The sequence below is a fragment of the Saccopteryx leptura genome, chromosome 3 (assembly GCF_036850995.1).
Source record: "Saccopteryx leptura isolate mSacLep1 chromosome 3, mSacLep1_pri_phased_curated, whole genome shotgun sequence".
Lineage (NCBI taxonomy): Eukaryota > Metazoa > Chordata > Mammalia > Chiroptera > Emballonuridae > Saccopteryx > Saccopteryx leptura.
Genome location: NC_089505.1, coordinates 141,428,504 through 141,453,639, shown reverse-complemented (window position 1 = coordinate 141,453,639; position 25,136 = coordinate 141,428,504). Strand labels below are relative to the sequence as shown.

Sequence of the window (25,136 nt, the reverse complement as noted above, 5' to 3'; positions counted from 1 at the left end):
GGTCTGTGTAACTTCATAGCCTGTGGTCTTCACTCTGCACCATGCAGCTGCCAGGTTCTGGGAAGGCGTATGCATTCTCTGTAATACTTCCAGCCCCTCGTAGTACGCCTCTTCCTTTGTCACTTCCTCTTCCTGCCTCTCTTGCCCTCTTTTCTTTTTGTTTTCTTTTTCTAAACATTCATTTCTTTTCTTCTCCCTCTCTTTCCACCAGTGGTAGTATCTACCCTTGCAGTGAGGACTAAGTAGTAAGAAATACATACTTAAGACACCCTGAAAACCTCAGTCCTTTAGGATTATGAAGAGCGACCCAGGAATCAAACCAGGACTTTTTTTCCACCAGACCAGATGCAAAAAAGGAAAAACGCACAGGCAACAGAAGGAAAGGGAACCTGACATATATTAACCACTTCTATGTGCCAGGTAATATTTGGATACTTTATATACATTATCTCACTTAATCCTCACACATTGCAGGGCATGCATCACACCTATTTTACAGCTAACAAAGGTTAAATAATTTATAGAAGACAAACAGCTGATAAATGGCAAAAACTGGGAACTGAGCCTTGGTCTCCAAAGACCCTGCTCTTTCATTATAGTTCATTATGATGAGCAAAGAACTAAACATTTCACAAACTAGGTAATCCAGACATTGACACATAATCAGGATATGGAAACTTGGCTGCACTCAGTGTCAAAGCCAGTTGACTTGTCCCATAGCATGACATGTCTTCAGTTAATTACATATTGGTAAGAAATTTAAAGGGAACACTCACTGCCTCATTAAAGATCTACAACCTACTATTATTATTACAGAGCTGAAAATCAAATTCTAGAATCAGAGTCTCTTCAAAGGAGAAATTTCAAGTGAAACCGAAATTTTAATGGCAGCCACGTACAGGGTAAGCTGCTATGGGAGAGAAATCATTAGTTGAATCTGTATGAGTATTCAATGTGCAGAATTTCATGACCAGAGGTGTCAAACCACTGCTGCTTAACACAATGTCAGGCTATTATTAAAAAGAATCTTTGATATTCAACTGTTACAAAATCACTTAAAAGTTCAAACCACAGTGTTATTTAGCAAAAGGCAGATTAAAACTAGTATAGGCAGGTGGGAAAAGGAAAGCTGAAGTGATTAAAAAACAAATGCTGGCCTGACCTGTGGTGGCGCAGTGGATGGAGCGCCGACCTGGAAATGCTAAGGTTGCCGGTTCAAAACCCTGGGCTTGCCTGGTCAAGGCACATATGGGAGTTGATGCTTCCAGCTCCTCCCCCCTTCTCTCTCTCTGTTTCTCTCTCTCCCTCTCTCTCTCCTCTCTAAAAATGAATAAATAAAAAATTAAAAAAAAAAGATTTCATAAAAAAAAAAGTCCTTCAAAACAAAACAAAACAAAACAAAAAACAAATGCTGGCCCTGGCCGGTTGGCTCAGTGGTAGAGTGTTGGCCTGGCGTGCAGGAGTCCCGGGTTCGATTCTCGGCCAGGGCACACAGGAGAAGCACCCATCTGCTTCTCCACCCCTCCCCCTCTCCTTCCTCTCTGTCTCTCTCTTCCCCTCCCGCAGCCAAGGCTCCATTGGAGCAGCGTTTGCCCGGGCGCTGAGGATGGCTCTGTGGCCTCTGCCTCAGGCACTAGAATGGCTCTGATTGTGGCAGAGCGATGCCCCAGATGGGCAGAGCATTGCCCCCTGGTGGGCATGACGGGTGGATCCCAGCTGGGCGCATGAGGGAGTCTGTCTGACTGCCTCCCCGTTTCCAACTTCAGAAAAATACAAAAAAAATAAAAATAAAATAAAATAAAAAAACAAAAACAAATGGGGCCCTGGCCGGTTGGCTCAGTGGTAAAGCGTCGGCATGGCGTGCAGGAGTTTTGGGTTCGATTCTCAGTCATGGCACGCAGTAGATGCACCCATCTGCTTCTCCACCCCTCCCCCTCTCCTTCCTCTCTGTCTCTCTCTTCCCCTCCTGCAGCCAAGGCTCCATTGGAACAAAGTTGGCCCGGGCACTGAGGATGGCTCCATGGCCTCCACCTCAGGCGCTAGAATGGCTCCAATAGCAGCAGAACAACGCCCCAGAGGGGCTGAGCATTGCCACCTGGTGGGCATGCCGGGTGGATCCTGGTCGAGGGCATGTGGGAGTCTGACTGCCTCCTCGCTTCTCACTTCAGAAAAATACAAAAAATACCCCCACATAAAAACACAAATGGGTACAAATGATTAAATATACAAATACCTGTACTGCAAAATGGAAGTCAGCTCTCCTGAGATGAAACTAGCTCCAATGTAAAGGGAAAATTGTAGGGTTATCTAGAGTCAACAATATGTAAAATGGGAGAGATCCTAAATTAAGCCAGAGATTGGCCTAAATGACTTAAATGACCTTGACGGTTCTTCCAAATTTAAAATACCAAGATTCTAAAATTCTATAAAATTGTGTGTGGCAGACAAATCAGAGCCACGCCATGTGTTGCGTCTAAGGTTAGCGTCCATATCTGAAGCCAAAGTAGAGCAGGGCTGTGGACAAGAGCCACTGAGTCAGAGTAGAAAGCCCCCCAGAGGTTTTAGCAGGCAGCGAAGAAAAGAATAAAGATCTCCAAGAATAGTGAAATTGGAGAATTTAACAAAAAGTAAATACGGAATAGGCATATCTTAAGTGGTTTCAGGTAGTGGACTAAGTGAAATGCACAAGTGAAATGACTTAGTGGTCTAAGTCATGCTCTAAGCAGGACAAGAGAGAGAGACATCATCCACTGCTTGGCTCCTTGATGTCCACTCTTTAGGCTGTGAGAAATATTATATTATGACAGTCTTGGCATACAACGTTTTGAGTTTACGATGCTTACTCCCATAAAAACTTTAAAAAAACTAGCTTGCCTAGGTGGTAGTGCAGTGGATAGAGCATCAAACTGGGACACAGAGGACCCAGGTTCGAAACCCTGAGGTTTCCAGCTTGAGTGCAGGCTCACCAGCTTGAGCCCAAGGTCCCTGGCTTGAGCAAGGGGTCACTTGCTCTGCTGTAGCCCCCCGGTCAAGGCACATATGAGAAAGCACATCAATGAACAACTAAGGTGCTGCAATGAAGAATCGATACTTCTCATCACTCTCCCTTCCTGTCTGTTTCTATCTGTCCCTCTCTCTTGACTCCCTGTCTCTGTCAAATAAAAACAAAAAACTTAAAAGAACTGAGACATGAGTGTTTTGGCTTGTGCCATTAGTGTTGTACTTACAGACTACATGGGTGAACTAGTTTGGTTGTGCACTATGGAAAAATACACAGTAACAGCCGTGTATGAGTGAGGGAGTTGGCATCACTCAGTACACTTACCTACACCATTTGTACTGTTAAAAGTGCAAGTGTTCCATTTGTGTTAAGCTAGGGTGTGTTTCAACTTACACCAAAAATCAGGTTATGTCACTGTCATAGGAACAGACTGTGTCTTAACCCAAGGACCCCCTGCATATATATAATATATAAAATTATTATAATTCTAATATTTAATAATATATAAAATATATTATTATATATATATATAATCTAGTCTCAAACAATTAAATTCAAATAGGTCTTACAAACACCTACTTGATTAAAAAAGTTTTCAGTGGTAGGTTCTCACCTTCAGATATTATTTGCTGTGCCTTCTTGGGAAGACTTAAATAGACTCCCCCATCCTCCTCTTTGATGACTTTTAATCCTTGATTTTGGTTTTCTTTTTACCTCTTTTTGTCACTGTTCTTGATGGCCCATCATCCACATGGGTGTTCCTTTTTGAAGGCTGTACTGTCAGTCTCTACCTACCCACATTCAATGATCTGATTCTCTTAACTGGCGCCTTTGCCTCACACTTGCCGAGCAAAAGGAAGCCATCAGGCAGGAATTCCTTTATCTTTCCACTATGAAAACTTTCAGACTTCACCATCAATTTCCTAACACAGCATCTCTATTTCCAACAAAATTCAATCCCTTAACCTGAGTTCTGAATCTATTCCCCAAACTTGCTTTATCAAGGACTTCTCTACCACTTTTCCTGTACCGTTAATGTGTCTCTCTCTGCTGGGTTCTATCATTACCTTATAATTATATTGTATCAGTGATTTTCAAATCGTGTGTCACAAGAATTTTTAAAACATGCAACACCGGACTATTTAATCAGGGACACTGACCTCTTTTCTCTTAAATTGTCCAATAAAAATGACAATAACCAACACAACAATAGCCATCTGGTGCAAAGAATAAACATTATTCCTATTTTTTTGACAGGTTGGCAAAAAATATATATTTTGGTGTGTCACAGAATTTTAGTAATTAGTTTGTGTGTCATGAGATGAAAAAGGTTGAAAATCCCTTATATTACCTCTGATCCTAAAAACAAAGACACAACAAATGTCCTAATAGTACATCCTCTTCCAGGTACTGCCTTGAATCTCTGCTCCACTTCCCAGAACTTCTTGAAGAGTTGTGTGTGAACTGTCCCTGTCTGTATTCCCTCATCTCACACTCACTCTCAACCCATACCAACTGAGCTTTTGGGCCCATCACTCTACTGGTTGGCAAAAAACTCTGTGTTGCCAAATCCAATGGTCACTTCTCTGTTCTTATTTCACTGGACTTCTCAGCCGCATTTGACATATTTGAGTTCTCTCTCTCTCTCTTTAAAAAAACATAACCTTTTATCATGGTCATAAGTGAAGAACAAGCTTCTTTCTTCTAAAAGCAGGGATGTTTCATCTATACCAAATTCATTAGAGTGCTGTAGGGTATTGATAGAAAAAAAGTGAGTTGCAAAAAATTACACATAGACTATAATTTTGATTAAGTTCCAAAACAAGCACAACTAACCACTGTTTATAGATATATACATTTCAGAAAGCTATGAGAAAAGCATGAGGATGGCATGGATGGACCTGGAGATTATCATGCTAAGTGAAATAAGCCAGACACAGAAAGACAAACACTGTATGATTTCACTTATATGTGGAATCTCATGAACACAATAAACCGAGGAACAAAACAGAAACAGAGGCCGGGTCACAGGGAAGAGATGGACAGCTGTCAGAGGGAAGGGGAAAGAGCAGACAAGATAAAAAAAGTGAAGGGATTAGGGCAAAATCATAGATACATTACACATAGATACAGACAACAAGGCAGCAATAGCGAGAGGGAAAGGGTGGTGGAGGTGGGGGAAGAAGGGCTAAGGGGGAAAGTAGGGGTGGAAAGAGATTTTGCATGGGGCATGGGGAGCACACTGTAGTGTGCAGAGGGTGTTACTGAGTGGGACACTTGAAACCATCTCAACACAATAAATTTAAAAAAAAGTATGAGGATGAGAAACATACAATACAGGATGGTGATTACTTCCGGGGAGGCATACCAGGGGTAAAAACATATTAGTAATTTTATAGTATTTTACTTGAATGGTGGGTTCCTAAGTTCATAGTATTAATTTTGCTGTTATGCCTCTAAATGAGAACGTAGCTTAAACTAGGACAATCATAATGGCCACAGAAGTAATGAGCAGATTTTGAATATGTTCAGGAAACCAAGTCAATTGTTGATATGGGAAAAGGGGGAAAAGGAAAATCTAAGCATAATTTCTCAATATTTGACTTGTGACTCTAGGAATATGGTGGCATCATTTACTGAGATAAAAAGAGTGAAACAGAAGTATTTTGGAAACACTTGCTTTGGAGAAAAATGAAAAGTTTTTATTTGGTTATGTGAGGTTTAGGATGTCTATTGACATCTCAGTGAAGATATGAAATAGGTGATGGAAGTGTAGAGCTGAAGCTGGGAATGGGCCTAGAACTGAAATCATACATTACATTTATTATCTATCTATCTATCATCTATCTATCTATCTATCTATCTATCTATCTATCTATCTATCTATCTATCTATCTATCTATCTATCTGTCTATCTATATTCTGTTTTAGAGCCATCGGACTGGATGAGGTCACCTGAGAAAAAAAAAGGGGGTCCAATTTATAGCCTAGGGATTGAGCTTGATAAAAGACCAAGATTTGGCTGATAAGGTAGAATAGAAATCAGGAATTTGAGATTTCACAGAATTGGAGAGAATCAAATAATTCAAGGGGGAAATAACTCTCTTCCCTTGCTACAATGATCTGCGAAGTCATGTGTTCTAGACAGAAGAAAGTCGTAAGATTCCCTGTGGACTTCACATTTCTTCTTGATGTCCTCTCTTCTAGGAATCTTTCCTTGATGCTCCAAGATACACCCTTAGTCTGAGGCTCTTAGTTATCACTGTGTCTCAGCACCTGGCATAGATCCTGACACACACACATTCCCCACAGACCATTCAGAGAAGCATATATATTCTTTATTGGTTTATGTTCGGAGTGGACTTCATGGAAAATATTCCCTCTTTTTGGGGCGCTCACCATCTTGTAAAATAATTGAGCTTAGGCACTTACTTCCTCCAGGGTACATGAACCAAAAGAAGAAAAGAGGGTAGAAACTGGGAATGGATCTCAAACATAACATTTTCTTTCTAATGAAAATGTTTGCATATAAATCCCTTTTGAAGGGTAAGGAGTCATTCATTTTCATCTCCTTAAGCCTCAAGCAAAAAGGCATAAACACAGTACTTTTAAGTTCGACTAGTTTAGGAGTCAACACACTACGGCCCATTCCCTGTTTTTGTACAGCCTGTGAACTGACAGTGGTTTTTATAATTTTAAGTGGATGAAAACAAATCAAAAGAAGGATCATTCTTTGTGACATGTAAAAATTATATAAAATTGAAATTTTAGTGTCCATAAATAGAGTTTTATTGGAGCACAGCTTTGACTGAGTACTTATACATTGCCAATGGCTGATTGCACACTACAGTTGCAAATTTTAGTAGTTGAGACAGATTATATGGTTCACAAAGCCAAACATACTTACTATCTGGATCTTTACAGAAAATATTTGCTGACCTCAAAGCTAGACTGTTATGAAATCTTGCTAACCAAGATGGTAAAATAACCTCTAGTATTATTGATTGTTCACACCTAACCAATTTTAGCAATATATATATATATATATATATTTTTTTTTTTTTTGTATTTTTCCGAAGCTGGAAACGGGGAGGCAGAGAGACAGACTCCCACATGCACCCGACTGGGATCCACCTGACACGCCCACCAGGGGGTGATGCTCTGCCCATCTGGGGCATTGCTCTGTCGCGACCAGAGTCATTCCAGCACCTAAGGCAGAGGCCACAGAGCCATCCTCAGTGCCCGGGCAAACTTTGCTCCAGTGGAGCCTTGGCTGCCGGAGGGGAAGAGAGAGAGAGGAAGGAGAAAGGGGGAGGGGTGGAGAAGCAGATGGGCGCTTCTCCTGTGTGCCCTGGCCGGGAATCAAACCCGGGACTCCTGCACGCCAGGCCGACGCTCCACCACTGAGCCAACTGGGCAGGGCCAATTTTAGCAATATTTTAAGATTACAAATAAATGAAGGCATTGCCTAGCTTCTCAATGTGAGGAGGGGTGGCTGGAGCAGGTAACCTGCATTTTCTCCCTATTTGGGGATCTCTCACTAATCACCCATGTCATCACTATGATGGCTAAGGGCTTTACTACTCCAGCACAAGTATAAGATTGTAACACTTCCTTATTAAGTGTCCACAGTAGAACCTAACCAGGCGGTGGCAAAGTGGATAGAACATCAGACTGGGATGCAGAGGACCCAGCTTCAAAAGCCCGAGGTCACCAGTTTGAGCGCAGGTTCACCAACTTGAGCATGGGTTGCTGGCTTGAGCTTGGGATCATAGACATGACCCCATGGTTGCTGGCTTGAGCCCAAGGTCACTGGCTTGAGCAAGGGGTCACTTGGTCTGCTGTAGCCTCTCCGGTCAAGGCACAGATGAGAAAGCAATCAATGAACAACTAAGGTACCACAACGATGAATTGATGCTTCTCGTCTCTCTCCCTTCCTGCCTGTTTGCTCCTGCCTGTCCCTCTCTTTGTCTCTCTCTCTCTGTCTCTCTCTCTCTCTCTCTCTCTCTGTCTCTCTCACACACACACAAAGTGTTCACAGTAGAGTTTAGCAAGACCAAAATTTGAAAATAGGACTTTAAAAAATGGTGAATGAACAGACAGAAATACCAAATTGATAATACAGTTCTAAGGAATTGCTCATTCATCTTGAGTTTGGAGTCTCCTCCTGGGTATTCTGAGTGATGAGGGACTACCTTTCCCCAGCACCTGAGCATATTCTCAGGCAAGTCTGGACACCGTGCAACCCAAACTCAATGTTTCCCTATTAGAAGCAACACGCGGTTGCTGGATTCCCAGTAGCACCTGTCTTTGATGGGTACTGATTGTGAGACTGTCCTAAACACAGAAAGTTATTTGTTTCTTTCTACCCTTTACTTAGTGGTCATTTAAAAGTTTTTTTCACGAAGGACCATGACTGGAGTTAAATTTAATAACATAGGAAAAGGCCACCTGGAGTAAATAATGGCCTCATTTTCTGTGAGCATGGCATCAATAACTGTGCCCAATTCACCAGGAGACAACATGTGGCTCTCGGTTTTGGTAGCAAAGGATCATTCAATTTTAAAATTACATTTTTATTTATTTATTTTTTACAGAGACAGAGAGAGAGTTAGAGAGAGAGATAGACAGGGACAGACAGACAGGAACGGAGAGATGAATGAGAAGCATCAATCATTAGTTTTTCGATGCGCATTGCAACACCTTAGCTGTTCATTGATTGCTTTCTCATATGTGCCTTGACCGCGGGTCTTCAGCAGACTGAGTAACCCCTTGCTCGAGCCAGTGACCTTGGGTCCAAGCTGGTGAGCTCTGCTCATACCAGATAAGCCCGCACTCAAGCTGGTGACCTTAGGGTCTCGAACCTGGGTCTTCCACATCCCAGACAGACACTCTATCCACTGTGCCACCGCCTGGTCAGGCAGGATCATTCAATTTTAGAATAGCTAAAAAAAAGAAAAAAAAAGCTTACTAGTAATTTTTTAAATGCCAAGTTACACATGAGTACTTATTTAAAGGGTTAAAAGGAAGTAGTGTTTAAAAAATTTCACACCTTTTAGATTTACATCAGTTGGTGTTTCATAAAGAAACTGATGACAGCAATAGTGGTAAGAGGTGAAAACCATGCAACTTAGAGCAAAAGAAAAGAGATCCTACAACAACCCACAGAAAGATCAAACACCAGAAAGGGAGATTCAGACATTGAAAGGAAGTCAACAGAGCTTAGTAACAGTGGTATATCTCAGAGTATGGGTTTCTCTCTTTATGAATGCCTATAATTACTCTGAATAAGCCAGCTTCCTTGGTTCAATTCTTAACCATAACAAGTAGCTGCAGTCATTGTTATGATAGTGGTTTATTTTATAAGATATGAGAAAGTTACTGTCTTACTTTGAAAGGTTTTTAATTCAACAGATAAACACTTAAAAGGAAAAAAAAAAAATCTTTTCACACATCTTTAAACAGATCATTATCAAATGTAAGAGCAGCAAGAATTCACAAGCCCAGAGTTTCCCTAATATGATATAACAAATATTTCTCAGCCTATTTACTACTTTGAACTTAAGACATAAAATATGGCCCATTTCAAGAATTTAATCTGTACTATGTATAAATAAAATCTTTTAAAAATACATCCCTTTAACTATGTGTAATCAAAGGGTAATAAGAGTAAGCTTTGGATTATAAAAATGGCAAGTATTTAAGCAGAGAGTAAGTAACTCAACATTAATTTAAGAGATTATTATCATGAAATGAGAAAAAAAATTTAATTTTTTGGAGGAATTTATTTTTAAATATTGTTTTAAAATAGAGAAATACAATTCATACAAGGAGAAAGGAAGAATACCCAATTAACCTACAATTTATGTATCAGGAATTATATTTTAGTAATAAGTCCTGCCTGCCTGACCAGGCAGTGGCACAGTGGATAGAGCATCAGACTGGGATACGGAGGACCCGGGTTCGAAACCCCGAGGTCACCTGCTTGAGTGCGGGCTCATCTGGTTTGAGCAAAGGTCACCAGCTAGGACCCAAGGTTGCTGGCTTGAGCAAAGGGTTACTCGGTCTGCTGAAGGCGCATGGTCAAGGCACATATGAGAAAGCAATCAATGAACAACCAAGGTGTCACAATGAAAAACTGATGATTGATTCTTCTCATCTTTCTCCATTCCTGTTTGTTTGTCCCTATCTATCCCTTTCTCTGACTCTCTCTATGTCTCTGTAAAATAAAAAAAAATAAAAAAGTCCTGCCTGACGGGTAGTGGCTCACTGTATAGAGCATTGGTCTGGGACATAGGGGACCCAGGTTTGAAATCCCAAGGTCACCAGCTTGAGCACGGGCTGATCTGGCTTGAGCGTGGGGTCGCTGGCTTGAGCATGGGATCATAGACATGACCCATGGTCTCTGGCTTGAGCCCAAGGTCGCTGGCTTGAGCAAAAGGTCACTGGCTCAGCTAGAGCCCCCTGGTCAAGACACATGAGAGGAAGCAATCAATGAATAACTAAGGTGCTGCAACAAAGAATTGATCCTTCTCATCTCTATCCCTTCCTGTCTGTCCCTATCTGTCCCTCTGTTTCTCTCTCTCCATCTCTGTCTCCCATAAAATAAAATAAATCCTTTAGGTACCTGAATGTCATTGAGGCATCACTAATAAGTGTCATCAATTACCAAAAGCCATTACTAGCTCAGAGAATATAAACGTAACTTAGTCACAAGGCTAGTTCATATGCACACACATCCATGAGTTTCACAAATACGCATCAGTATTACAAAATCTCCAGATAATAAAGGAATGAATTATATGCTAATAATTTTTTTCTCTTAACAAAATTTACACAAATTATAAAACGTTTCATGCTATGTCACTAATTGAGAGCTTCTGAATACTAATATTCAGATGATTATTTATTGTCTCCAAAGATCTGTTAATACGGGCATAATGTTCATATAAGCATTTTTGCTTTAACAAAATATTTGATTATACTTAAATAAAATTATCTTCCCAATAATTTCCCAAAAGAGAAGTACATAAGACTTAAAAATATATTTGATTTCCTTTTCAGAGCTATGGGCAGTGAGTCAAAGCCTCAAAGAAGTGCAGTGTTGCAATATTTGGAGGAGAAAGATGGCTGGATGTTAAAATTTACTTTAAAATGCCATGTCTCCAGAGTCTTCCTTCTTTCAAGCTTTTAGTGGCTCATAAAACTCCAAAGTTTCATAGACTCCAAAAGGTAAAATGTATCAAGGTTTAACCATGAATGAATGAAATTAATTACTGGGTTAGCTTTGTGGCATAAGAGAGAGTTAGTGAGATAGTAAGTGAAACTGATTGTAACCGAAATAGAAATGAGTTATAACTAAGCATCACTGAGGCAAGTTTGTAACCAACATGGCAACATGTAGCAAACAGGAGTGGGACTTATCTGATGTTAAAAATTATCTAGCAATATAAACACATCTCTTTGGACAGTTTCAGAATTTAATGTAAAAATTAACTTGTTAATTAATGCAATCACACTGTTTGATTCAGTATCAATACTTTAGAGATTCTGTTTCAAGAAAGTCATTGCATATTTCTCTCCCCCCACCCCATTCTCTCTTCTCCCTTCCCCCAATCCTGCTTTTTCTTTTTTCTTTTTAGACACATACCTTCTTCTGGTGTTTGCGTTCTCAATAATTCACTCCAGTCACTCCAACTCCCTTTATAAAGATGTAGCTTAGAAGAAACCTGGAATTCATATTCTGTAAATGGTTTTAGATCTGACAAATCATGTCTTCCTTTGGCATTTGTAGTATTAACCTTTAATTAGACAAGATTTTTTAAAGTGCATATTAATACTATATTAATTTAAAGAGTTTTAACATAAAGGTAAAAAATGAGACCAGATAAGCCTTTTTATTTTTTCAGATCTGTCATTCAATGAGAAGAAATATCAACAGCTGGATTACTGAATACACATGATGTTAAGCTGAAACAACAAACTCCTGAGACTGAGAATATATGAGTTCCAAGAAGGATCCTAAAACCAACAGAAAAAGGAGTAAAGGTTGAAAACCACCAATTTTCAAAAAGGCCTTGGAGAAGCTTCTACACTAGAGATTAGTTCCTATTTGGTCTCAATTAGAATGTGATGCATTTTTATCACTTATATGACAGAACTAGGTTCAAACAGAAAATTTTAATTAAATTATAACTGTAAAAGAAAAATCTAATTACTATACCTCTCTTGAACATCAGCTATATGTGAAACTGATTCTTTGTCATTATAAGGCTATATTTTACAAAAATACTGGAAGGATATTATAATCTTAAACTTTTTATTGTAAAAAAATAATGCCTAATATACCTAAGTGTGGGACTTTATCTGTGGAATATTAAATTCCATATAAGCTTCTACTGACATTCCCTAACATTTCTTTTTTCAGCATGTTAAAAAATCACTAAGATGTAATAATGGGACAGAGGTTAGCAAAACAAGGAGAAATGAGCTTTTTACTAGAAATAAAAGACAGAAAATTAATACTGGTTTACAGAAGCTTACGACCTAAATTTCAACTCAGTGATCAGAATTCAAGACATTTCTTAACAACTGGTGGTGCATCTTACTTTCTGGCATATCTCAAGTATATACTTTTGAGCAACTACATATTTTGCTGGTATGAAAAGACGGAAATCTGTACAGTAATACTAAGAAGGCTTCCCTTTCACTCTAAAGGCCATTACCATATTCCAGGACCCGCTGTCACTCGGCCGGTATCTGAGTCGGTTAAGCAGCACCATCCCCTCGTCTCTCCACTGGAGAATGCATCTGCTCACAGAAGCATTTACAAATTTGATTCTGATGTCCCACGGAGGGAGAGGCCTCACTGGTAACCAGGACAAACAAAACAGAGTGTGATTCAGGCTCCACCATCGGAAACTGCCTTATGTATTGACATGCGCTATAAAGAGTTGAACAAATTCATTTCTAAGATGAGAGACCACCAAGTTTAGTGAAATAAATGAGAGAGAAGTTCCTGGCTTTTAGAAATAAAAAAAAAAGTTTGATTCACTTCTAAATCATTAAAATAATGTCCCTTAATCTACCCTCATTTTTACCAAATAAACTAGCACTAACATTAGTCGATTTCATTTAATCCGAAGATTTCAAGAAAGCCGATGTGTCACACCTGAGAACTCCAAAGGCTGAGAAGGCATAGGTAGCCAGTGGTGATCGCCCCGGGAAGAGAAGTGTGGCTGAAAAGCCAAAGGAAGGGGACACTGGAAAGGGAACGGAAGAAAAGAGGGAAGAAGGGTGCTTAGCAATGTCTATATAAAGCGATAGAAGGCAGGATGGGGAGAAGTGTGACAGGAAAATGCTGAGTAAATGTCTACGTTCAGACTTAGAGTTAGCAGGATAAACGCACAGAGGAGTGTGTTGTGGGATGAGAGAGGGGAAACACACAGAGTGAGGCTAGACCTTCAGGCAGGCCAGAGCCCAGTTCTACCTGGGATGGGTAACATTTGAGAATGCCTGAGCTTGGTCTTTGCTACAAGTGGGCCAATGACATTTGCTCAGAAATGTGCTAGGACTGGCTCATTCCCAGCTAAGAGGAGTGGAGGTAAGTATTCTCAGAGTACGGTGCAGTTGAACCTTGATATATTTTATTTATATTTGCACCAACTACTCTAGCCCAGCAGGCCTACATGTGGCCTAACTCAGAACAGTGGAGTAGCCACCTCTGCCAAGAAGGGCCTACATTGAGCTTCCTGAATCACCTCCAGGACACTTTCTCAGCCAGACGGTATGAGTGACAGCTGGTGCCCTCAAGGGACTTGAAGCCAGTGGTTCCCATTTGTCCAATATAGAGAATAATATTTATACAACCATCTCTATGTAGCTCTAGGATAAAGCACCCTTTTACTTGCATCAAAGTAACATTTATCCTCTGTCTGTGCCTGTTGGTAACTTTCCATCAACTGCTGCCTCTTTTGAAATAATCACATAAAACATTCGAGTGATTTTTAAAATAATGTTCACATGTCAATGTATGGCACATGAACCTACAAAAAGTGAAATAAAATATACCTATGTCAAAGAATGTGAATGTGGATGGAAATGAAGAAGCACTTCCCAGACTGTTCTTAGCAGTAACTGTGACTGTGTAATTGGATTCAGGTGATTGGGGGGTTAGGTTGATTCCAAGGTCTGAACGGTTGCAATAATAATCAATACATTGCTTATGCCAAGCTAAATTTTTTGGTCCATTTAACCTGTAAAGAAAAAACAATTGTGTTTAGCTACTTTCTCTTTTTAATACAAAAGAACAAAATTTTCACATATTTAAAATTCTGGGCATATTTTTAATTTTTTTTAATTTATTCATTTTAGAAAGGAGAGAGAGAGAGGAGAGAGAGAAGGGTGGAGGAGCAGGAAGCATCAACTCCCATATGTGCCTTGACCGGGCAAGCCCAGGGTTTCAAACCGGCAACCTCAGCATATCCAGGTCGACGCTTTATCCACTGCGCCACCACAGGTCAGGCTGGACATATTTTTAAGTTCAGTCTTATTACTACAGATTACACTATGGAAATATTTGCATTGTGTGGTCATAAATAGGACCATACTTTCCTTTCCCACCCACCTCCATTTTTTTTCGTAGGAATAAGACTTTTTTGATGTTTGTAGGGATGAGTAACCATCCCCACACTGCCTGAATCTCTCAAATCTGACTGACAAGATATCTTGGTTCCTTATGGCAGATCCAAAGGATCCATGGTCACCCTGGCATTTACTGCACAGAAGTGCCAGTTCTCAGTACAGACCTGAACCCTGGGCCCTTCTTCCTTTCCCTCTCTGCTGCCTACCTAGGCATAGTGCAACTGAACTGGATCTTGGGGTGGGATTGTGGAATCAACTACAAGGAACAGAAACTCTCTTTTGTGGATTCTTAGGTCATGCAAAGGTACTTTAAAAAGGAGCTTCACTCATGTTAACAGAAAGCTCACACAAGGAAAAGTGCATTTGATATATCATGACCACAAGAGCCTGCATCTGCAAAAAAGGAAAGGGATATAATGCAGCCTGTCGAACCCTATTAGAGCAGGAAAGAATGTTCATAACATGGGCCTTGGATGCCCTAAGTGAACTCTGAGTTAGACCTCAGACCCAAGCCATCCATTCTCACACTTTAGATGAATGAACCAGTTTTAATTGATGAATACTAGAACTTTTTTAAAGCTCTTAATTATCTAGAGTTGTCTATTGCTTCTTCTCCCTGGTAAAACTAAAACTATTAAATATTTCTAAACATCATCTTACAGAAGACCCACAAAAAAGCTTCAAAAAACAGTCTCTTGCTCACTGTAAAGTGTATGCAGTATACAGGTGGGTGTCTCGTCCTCTGTCCCAGGTGCAGGCCACAGTCCCACGTTCTCCCTTCTGTGTGCAAGATATGTTTTGAGGCTGTTCTGGAGCAACTTTAAAAATAAAGAGCAAAATCATATATTTTAAATACCACACAAGTGATATTTCAATCACATTGTTATTATTTGTGAACAAGATAACAATGCTTTCTTTGTATGTCCCATACCCAGAGATACTGGTAGTCATTTTAATCCCATCAAGTTCAAATTTGCCTCTGCAGCATGAATTTCTTCTATAACAACAGCAATAGTACTGACTACAGATGAAACACTTATTATATGCCAAGTCCTACTCAAAGTTATGTGTGGTTTTTCTCAATTAGACATCACGGCAGCTACATTACGTACATAATTATTATTATCCTCACATTGTTGAAGAGGAAACTAAGACTTAGAGGATAAGTATCTTGCCAAAGATTACAAAACTACGAAGTGGCAGAAGCAGGGCTCCAGACCAGGTGTGGCTGGCTGACTTGAGTCCAAGCCTTTCACCACCATATCCTACTATTCTCCCTGGAAGGTGAATATCCATGCTAGGTCCATCACCCTGGTGATGACGAGCATACCTTCCTAGAATAAAGCCCACTCAAATATTAGAAAACATTAAAAATTAGGGGCTCTTTTTCTCCACTGACCTGAAATTTGCTGCCAAGGCATTTCTACCCACTGACCCTCTGGGTTATACCATATAAATCTAATTTCTGCTGCATTACTTGGAGTACTTTATGAACATTTATCAATTAATTATCTATGTAGATTGATACTGGCATTCATGGGCTAGAGACAGTGCTAGCTGTGGAAATACAAATGTATGCAAGGCAGACATGGTCCCTTCTATCATAAGGTGTGTATTTTTTAAATGAAGCCACTTTATAGTCAAAGACAGAACCCAAAGCTAAGAGTTTATCAGATATAACAATCATCATACTGAGACCTACATGTAGATAGATGTTTCCTTTGGGCGAGACAAAACAAGTATACCACCGAAGTCCTAGTTATTGTCTGTATCCCAAAAAAGCTATAATTGATAGAATACTTTCTTTTTGTTCTTAGCACAGTAACTGCTCACTGTGTGACCCAGGCCATGCTAACTTCTTAGAGCTTCAGTTTTTCTATCTATAAAATAGGTGTAACAATATATAGATTAAATTGTTTTAATAGAATAAACTATTTTCCTAGAATAGACTCTTCCTTATGTGTACATTTTTACAGACATATATATGTATGTCTATATATTCTATACATTCATATACACTATTTCTGACTGAGGCACATAAAATACTATATTAACTTTTCGTTTTATATAAAATTTGTTTATCATGGAGTTAATTAATTCCTATTGTTTCATTTGTTTAGTTTTTATTATTATTAATACAGTTCCAAACTCTCAAGCCAATTATCTGAGTCAGTGTTCGACATATTTAGAGGCACTGAGAATTCTATCAGTTTCATCTGCTTGAAGACCTTTCTTGGAGCATTGTGAACTTTCTAATATGACTGGTTGGTCTCTATGCCTGGTATACAACTGTCATCCTGGGATTGCCAATCTTCTCTCTCTCTCTTTTTTCTTTGAGAGAATCTTTCTTCCATTAACATACACATACACACACAAAGAGACACCTTCTGAAACTCTTCTTAGTAAAAATTCTAATATGTTGAGCAGATAGGTATCTTATAGTCCTGAGCACACTGATTTCAAGATGGTGTTTGCAGAAGATTTCACTATAATTACCTAATAGCTAAATAATAAAGTTTTTTTTTGTTTGCTTTAACTTACAAAGTTAGTAAATAATAAAGGGGAATTGAGACAGTAGGGCTAATCCAGCAGAGACTAAAGCTGGTATCAATCTTCCCTAAGCCCTTGTGTGGTCAGCAGCCTTAGGCAAAGCTTGTCTTAAGAGGGTTAACCGGGACCAAAAATGATTAGTGCACTGAGCTCCTCCTGGACCTGTCATGATTTCCTGGAAATTCTCCCTATTCCTGTGTTGGGAGTTCATGTTTCTTAGATCCATTGCTTTCTTCTTTATTGATTTAATTACATGTGTTGGGAGTATATTCTCCTGTAGTTACCTGGGAAACTGTACAGGGGAGGAAATACTTTGAGCATAGCTTAAAATGTCTTATCTACTCTAAAACTTGACTGATACTTTGGCTGAGTGTAAAATTCTAGGTTGAAAGCACCTTCATTCAGGATTCTCAAGGCCATGTTCTGTTGTCTTCCACATTCTAGGATGCTGTTGAGAATTCCAACTCCATTTTGATTCTTGAGTTGGAATTGTCTATTTTTTCTCTTCAGAGATTGTAGAATCTTCTTTGTCTATACTATTCTGAATTTTCACAAAGATATGCTTACTGAGGGGCTGTTTTCTCTCACTCCTACAGATTCTCAAGGAGTTCATACATTCTGTGAAATTTTGTCCTTTAGTTTACGAAACATTCTTACTTTATTTCTCTGAGATTCTCTCCTCTGTTTTTTTCTTCCTAAAAATCCTTAGTTTTCATAGGTGGGATGGTCCCATAATTTTATGTTTGTCCCTTATATTTTTAAAATTCTTGGTCTCTTTGTTCTAGTATGAGGGGAAAACTTCCTCAGTTTATATATCTACCCTCTTATTGAGTTTTTCATTTCTGCTTATTTTGGGGGGGCATATTTTCTATTCTCTAAATATTTTCTTTTTAGCATTTTATTTTTGTTCTGTTTGCAATTTTTCTTAATTCCCTAAGGCTATCAGGGATAGCGTTTTACTGTTTTTTCAGCATTTTTTTTCTCCCTAAATATAGTCTATTTCTTACACTTTACTTCCATGCTTTGTTTTGTGTTTTGGCTTTATTTCAGGGGAATGAGAGTAAGTGTGTTCAAACCACCATCTTTACCCTAACTCTTTATACAGTCTTTTGATGATCAAATGAGGTATAAAATACCTGGTATTTTTACACACAATAAAGTTAGTCTTCATCATCACCTTTACTCCTAACAGTTTACGGAGACTCTGACTTTTAAAGACCACAGCTTTAACGCACAACCATCTTTCTCAATGTGAGTTGCCTGGACCATGATATTCAGGTGTCTACTTCAGCCCAGGACTTGGTTTTGGATTGTCTGTCTAGAGACTGTCCCAGGGGAAACCAGACCTAATTCTCCTCAATACAAATGTATAATAGCTGATGCCAAAGAAAGGACAGGAAGCCTCTAAAAATTAAAATAGCTTATAATATCATAAATTATTATGAGTATTATGACTGTTATTTTTTTTAAAAGCACTTATGGGTAATAAAAAGTCTCAGAAAATATAGCTTTCAGAAATAATCAATAGTAGCTAAACATATATTGAAAACAATCCAGCAAAAATCATGGTCTTTCATAATAATTTATTGCCTTGACTATGTGAATAGTTTGTGGATCAATCCTATGAGATTAAGTTAAAGCACTGATTGTGTATGTACTACACAGTCAGGATGAGCACTTGGTAGCAGAGCAGTACAAGCCCAGAAAGGGGCAGGGAAGAAAAGGTTAAAGGCTGTTTGCCCATTCCCAGTCCTGAAGAACCAGCCAATTATACACAGGCCCTCAAAGGACAGGCAATGACACTATGGACTGCCTCTTATCACAAAAGAGAAAATGGCCTGCATACACTGTCACTAGATAGGATTGAGCTTACTACACTGGGTGAAACCAACATTCATTGTGTCTTTTCTTGGAATGACTAGCCATATTCAGAAAAAAGGCATTGCTTCCAGTCAGTCCTTCACCTCAAAGGTGTTAAACTTGCTGAAAGAGCAGCCATTTCATGATGTGGTTACGACCTGAGCATGTTGCACAAGCAACATTCTGGCAGGCAGCACCACCCAGTTGAGCTGCACCACGACAGATACTCCTTACCATCTCCCTAGACCTTCTGATGCTGCACATGGTCACAAATGCATCTGCATACTCTGGATGGAAAAGGAAAAAGTGAAAAAACTGCAGCACCCAGATTTACCTGAGCAAAGATAGGACACGGAACAGAATGGCTAAAAACATCTGCAAGAACACTGACTTCTGAGGCTATTGTTAGCCTACTGAAAAAGAACACCCCAGCAGCACTGTGCACCTTGGAACTGATATCACAGTGCTGGGAATGTTTAACACAAATATGTAATGTCAGTCTTTATAAAAAGTCAAATTGCCTGGGTGAACTATTCAGATGTTCTGAGGATAAGGAAGGTGAGGACCATAGGCGTTTTTTAGAAAATTTTTCATTTTATTTATAACCAATGCTTATACTTCTCTTAAGGGAAGCATGTTCACTACCCTGCACACAGTATATGTGAAGAAAAGAGTAAAACTGGACGTGCAATCTTCGCACTCATGACCTATGTTACTTTTATTAAGCATTGTGCATATAAGGTGTCATCTAATTACGGCAACCATCTTATGAGGTAGGTGTTAGTATCGTCATAATGCAGACAGAGAAGCTGAGGCTCAGAGAATTGAAACTGTCTAAGGGTACGGTGCCAGTGATAAGGTTTGAAATTAAAGCCCACTTTGCTCTTACGACACCATAGATTCTCAGAGCTGAGAGCACATGTCCCATAGTGGTGAGCACAGGAGACTCTGAGCTGAAAGAGGAGTACTGGGCCTGGTTTACATCCCCTCCCCCCCAGTGATTAGCGTGGCCATTGCTTGTGTTCTGCTCTGTTTCTGGTGACCCTCCGTATCCTCACAGGTCACAGAGAAGAAGTTTCTATCTTTTCTCATTGACTCTGTCTCACTGTCTTTGTGACAGGGACCCTGTCCTCACATTTTGGTCAGTCTGCCAGAGCAATTCCTCTTACTCTTCTCATGCTTCTCGCCTGCCCCCAGAGCTTCCCCGGAACCAGAGAGCACCATGAGATCTCTTGGGGCCCATGCCTGGCTGGGCCTTTAAGGCTGCAAGCTGCAGGCAGGTGTTCTGCTGGCTCCCCCTGTGCTTTGTGGCTCACGCTGCAGATGCCAACTCTGACATCTGAGAAGCTGCCTGGAAGGACCAGCAGTGTAGCCAGAAGTATGGGGCAGCTGATGCCTGTGGGTGAACTCTGAACAATAGCAGACAGGTTAAACTTTTCTCTCTTTCCCCTGTCATTGTATTTCCATGTATTCTTTCTGAAGATGAGCCAAGTGACCAGGCAACTGGCTGCATTTCCTGTTGACTCTGCGACCAGCTCAGTAACTCAACTGCTTTGTGTTTGCTTTTCTCCTGAGTTGCCTCTTCACTCTTGCTTCCCTGGAACAGTACAATTCTCCTCCCCGAGGGAGTGTCAGCATGTTAGTTTTGTCCCAGGTGGTTTTCTATAAAACCCAGGAAAACATAATAAGTATAATGACAGTTTTCACCTCTGCTAGGTACGATTAGGAGTGACTGTGGATGGGAGAACTATTCTTTGTGCATTAAGGCAAAGAGGGGGAAAGTTCTGTCTTGGACAGCCACCTGGGTTGCAGAGTCAAAAGAGTCATCTCTTTCTTCTTTTTAGGAGACTGTAGATTTAAACAAATTCTCATAAGTCAAGAAGGTATGAAGACTCAGCTGCAGAGACCCATTTTCCTGCCATTGGAGTCCAAGGACAACAGGTGAGTGGTGTTAATGGTCCAAAAGGGGAGGGAGGGGAAGGAGGGAGAGAGAAAGGGAGAGATAGAGGTTTACTAAATGAGACCCCAATTGTATTGATTTCTGTACTTCTCACCTTGAGGTGCTCATGTTGCTATCAAGATAAAATATATCCATGTAGTCGGAGAAGAAAGAACAGTGTTCTGTATTAGGAGTTTTTGCTTTACACATGACAGATATGAAAAGATCGCCAATTTTTAGAAATTCAGAATGGAATGCTCACCACCAACGGAGACCTCTGCTCCACATATTTGAATCTCCTCATTGCTGCTACAGGTCAGTTTGCAGACAAACAGGGTTGTCCCCAGAGGAAGACCTGAGACCTGAGAACTGAGGGAGTGACCATCCTGCAACTGGATTCTTCTGCCGAATTCGTACAGGATTAGCCTCTTACAGCTGCAGTGTCGAGGGCAGCCTTGTTTGGGCTTCAAAGAGCATGAAATATTGACAGCAGCTCCAAGTGAAATGATGTGGGAGGGCTTCACAGTCACATCTCCTCTCTTGCACACGTCTGCCATAAGACACAAATGCAATATACTCAGTTGGCATATAAGAAACCCATTCCAAAATGGAGAGTTTGGGTAATTCCCTTAAGCAGGGTAAACTTAACCCCATCAAGCCTTGAAAACATAAACAAGCTCTGCTTCTCTGGCTACACAGGTGATGCACAATGAGAACAGAAGGCAGCCATGCTAGAGTCTGACTGAATTAAAACATGCCTTCCTCTCAAAACAGTAATATTATAACCAGAACTATTGATTGGGAAAGTGATGAGAAAATAGAGTTGGAAGAACATGTGAGAACACAGTTCCAGGAAAAACCAATCTTTCTATATGTAAATTATTCACCAGACTACTAAAAAGTACTTCCCAGAATAAAGGACCTTTGTTTCCATCCCTATTTATGATTTATAATGCTTACTTCAATTACTCATACCAAAAAGAAAAAGAGAGACCATCTTAAAAGGCTATTAAAAACTTTAGAGACGAAAATAAAGAAAAAAACAAACAAACAAAATGTTAGAGGCAAATTTGAGAATACTTTCCTCTTTTTGCTAGATCAGTGCTTTAAAGTACGTATAAGCTATAACGTTTTTTATTGAATTTATAAAGGTGACATTATTATAACATTATTTTGTAACAGAAAACATTCAGGGGCTCCAGTGTGTTTATAGTCAGCAACAAAGATGGAAGTTAGGTCTCACCATGCCAAAACTGATATTCTTTCAAGATGTAAGACCCAGGGCTGGATGAACCGTTACCAGTACAGCTAATGTGAAATTACATGAATGTGTTCTTTTTAAAAGAATTCTCCATATTACTTACTAATGCCAGTTACCGCACTATACTCTCATTTAAAAGAGAGGTCATTCTTACTGCTAACATTTTTGTATAAATAAACATAACAATTATTCAGAATTAACAGGTTTTGGTGGTGTGTAGTAACTGCCAATGAAAGAACCTTAAGATTCACCATGAATTTTAAATGTGATATAAAACCTTCCCTGAAAGTTTTTTGGGTGATTATAAGATTGCTTGGATCACCTACCGTAAGTAGGAATTGATTTTTTAAAAATGTTATTTAAATCAAATAAAGTACTGAAAAACTCATTTAAAATAAAAAGTTCTCATTTTTATTTTCAGAAAGAAAACTAAGTCTCTTTTTCTTATCTTACTTATGTTTGTTTTCTGCTTGTTAGATCTTCTTTGATCCTAATGGCCCAGAAAGTAAAAAATAAGCTCCCAATAGAAAAAGCAAAGGAAACGTGAGCCATTTTTTTGAAAAATTGCTGCCCTGGTCAGTTGGTTCAGTGGTAGAGCATCAGCCTGGCATGTGGATGTCCCAGGTTTGATTCCTGGTCAAGGCTCACAGGAGAAATGACAATCTGCTTCTCCCCCCCCCCCCCCCCCGCCCCCCGCAGCCATGGCTCGACTGGTTCAAGCACATTGTCCAGGGCACTGAGTATGGCTCCATGCCTGAGGTGCTAAAAATAGCTCCGTTGGGAGCATGGTCCTAGATGGGCAGAGCACTGCTTCAGATCAGGGTTGCTCAGTGGATCCCAGTCAGGGTGCACGTGGGGTCTGTCTCACTATCTCCCCTCCTCTCACTTGGAAAAATTAAAAAATAAATTGCTGAATTAACCCATGAATACCCTTTGTTAAAATACATTATAATGTAAAACATTCATTCATGATGCTGAGTTTGGCTATCTAGCCATTTTCTTAAGAGGAAATATATCATTGAACTTTTATTTTAATCATTAGTATAAATTAAATAAAATACATATTAGTTCCATACATAAAACCAGACTTTCCACTTACATGACAAAAGACTGACTACAGAAGACCAACGACCAGAACATTTACCACAAATGCATATTTCATCTGTAACTGAGGTTGGAAACCACAAATCCTTCCACAGATTAGATTATAGAAATAGCTTACCTATTTTTGCTTTAACCAACAGCGACATGAGGACAAAAATAAGTGCCAAACAGCATGCTCTAACCATATGTGCCATGAACTGTTACTTCTGGAATTCACCTCTATATTTTTCCTTGTAAAAGAAGACAGATTCATTCATGTTAAACACATTCAGAAAATACCAGAACCACCATCATTCAGTAGGGTTTACAATGCCCCTTTATTTCTCTTCATATTGTTAAGATTTTGTTTGTTACTTTTAAATAATGAATTGTATCTTTAAAATTAGTAAATTGACGATCTTAGCCATCTCTAACCTCCATGCCACTTAAGCTTCTTGGGGCAAGCAAAGGGTGAGAGAAGAGAGATAGCTTTTGGAGTCCTTTAGAACTGGGTTTAAATACTCTGAGGCTACTGGCAAGTTACTCAGTTTTCTAAGCCTCAGTCCTTCTATTTTTTTTTTCCAGACAGGCTGTATCAGTACAGTCAAACACAGTTGTGTGAAATTCCAAGACCAATGAGAATTTCTGATCTAGTCCTCAGTTTCTGGAAGTAACAAGATTAACGAGTATCTCCTAACGCCCTCCCCCACCACCTTGGACCTTAGTAAAAGATTGATCTCTTTGGCAGGAGGAAAAAATTCCAAGGGTTCTAAAGAGGGGTGTTTGAGTTTTCTATAGAAATTTAATTTTACTTGTATGTTTGCTTGTTTTTTTTATTATTTACTATTTTACCAAGTGTTTTCATCTTGAATGGTTCAGAAAATGCAAGCTGGTGGTTTCTCATTGTTCCCAAATTGAAATCAAAGTAATGGGTCTACTAGTCATTACCAAATTTTCTAAATTCTATTAAAGATGGACCAAAAAATACATAAAACAAGATGGAAAATTCTCTGATGTCAGGCCGCTGGGAACCAGCCAGTACAAATGTTGACTTCTTATTACCATTCTAGAAATGTGCCAGAATGTATTGGAAAGCCTCAGAAAAATTCACTTATTCACTCAGTTAGTGATGGCTACCTCTCATGTGCCAGGCACAAAGTTAAGTGCTAGACACGGCAGTCTGGCCAGAGTGGGCTTTCAAGGAAGTACCACTTGCTCCTTTGACTCCTTTATTTCTAGCCCAGTCATCACTCAGGGTAGCCCCAAATTATATTAGCATCTTTTCAATAGTCTTTCCAGCTGCTATTCTTTCTCCTCTTGACATTTAATTCTTTTTTTAAAATTTATTTTTATTTAAAAAAAAATTTTATACAGGGACAGAGAGAGTCAGCGAGAGGGATAGAGAGGGACAGACAGACAGGAACGGAGAGAGATGAGAAGCATCAATCATCAGTTTTTCATTGTGACACCTTAGTTGTTCATTGATTGCTTTCTCATATGTGCCTTGACTGCAGGCTTTCAGCAGACCGAGTAACCCCTTGCTCGAGCCAGTGACCTTGGGTCCAAGCTGGTGAGCTTTGCTCAAACCAGATGAGCCCGCGCTCAAGCTGGCGACCTTGGGGTCTCGAACCTGGGTCCTCCGCATCCCAGTCCGACACTCTATCCACTGCACCACCGCCTGGTCAGGCGACATTTAATTCTTGGAGGATCTCGGCTCACTCAGAGCATGATTTTTTCTCTCTGTTTCTATCCTCTCCCAGGAGAGCTCATCTGATCACCTGGCTCTAGATATCATCTGT

The 25,136-nt window shown here is 39.7% G+C and overlaps 1 protein-coding gene across 1 annotated transcript in view; it reads right to left on the bottom strand.

Moving 5' to 3' along the window:
- IL12RB2 (interleukin 12 receptor subunit beta 2) overlaps nt 1-25,136 on the bottom strand; it is an 83,180-nt gene that overhangs the window by 47,644 nt on the left and 10,400 nt on the right. The window contains exons 2-7 of the mRNA XM_066376504.1: nt 23,477-23,588; nt 21,256-21,543; nt 15,348-15,462; nt 14,072-14,256; nt 12,727-12,869; nt 11,652-11,802 (exon numbers count right to left, since the gene is read on the bottom strand). Coding sequence (XP_066232601.1) covers nt 11,652-11,802; nt 12,727-12,869; nt 14,072-14,256; nt 15,348-15,462; nt 21,256-21,543; nt 23,477-23,552 — 958 coding nt within the window. The 5' untranslated portion in view covers nt 23,553-23,588. The remainder of the gene's footprint in view (nt 1-11,651; nt 11,803-12,726; nt 12,870-14,071; nt 14,257-15,347; nt 15,463-21,255; nt 21,544-23,476; nt 23,589-25,136) is intronic.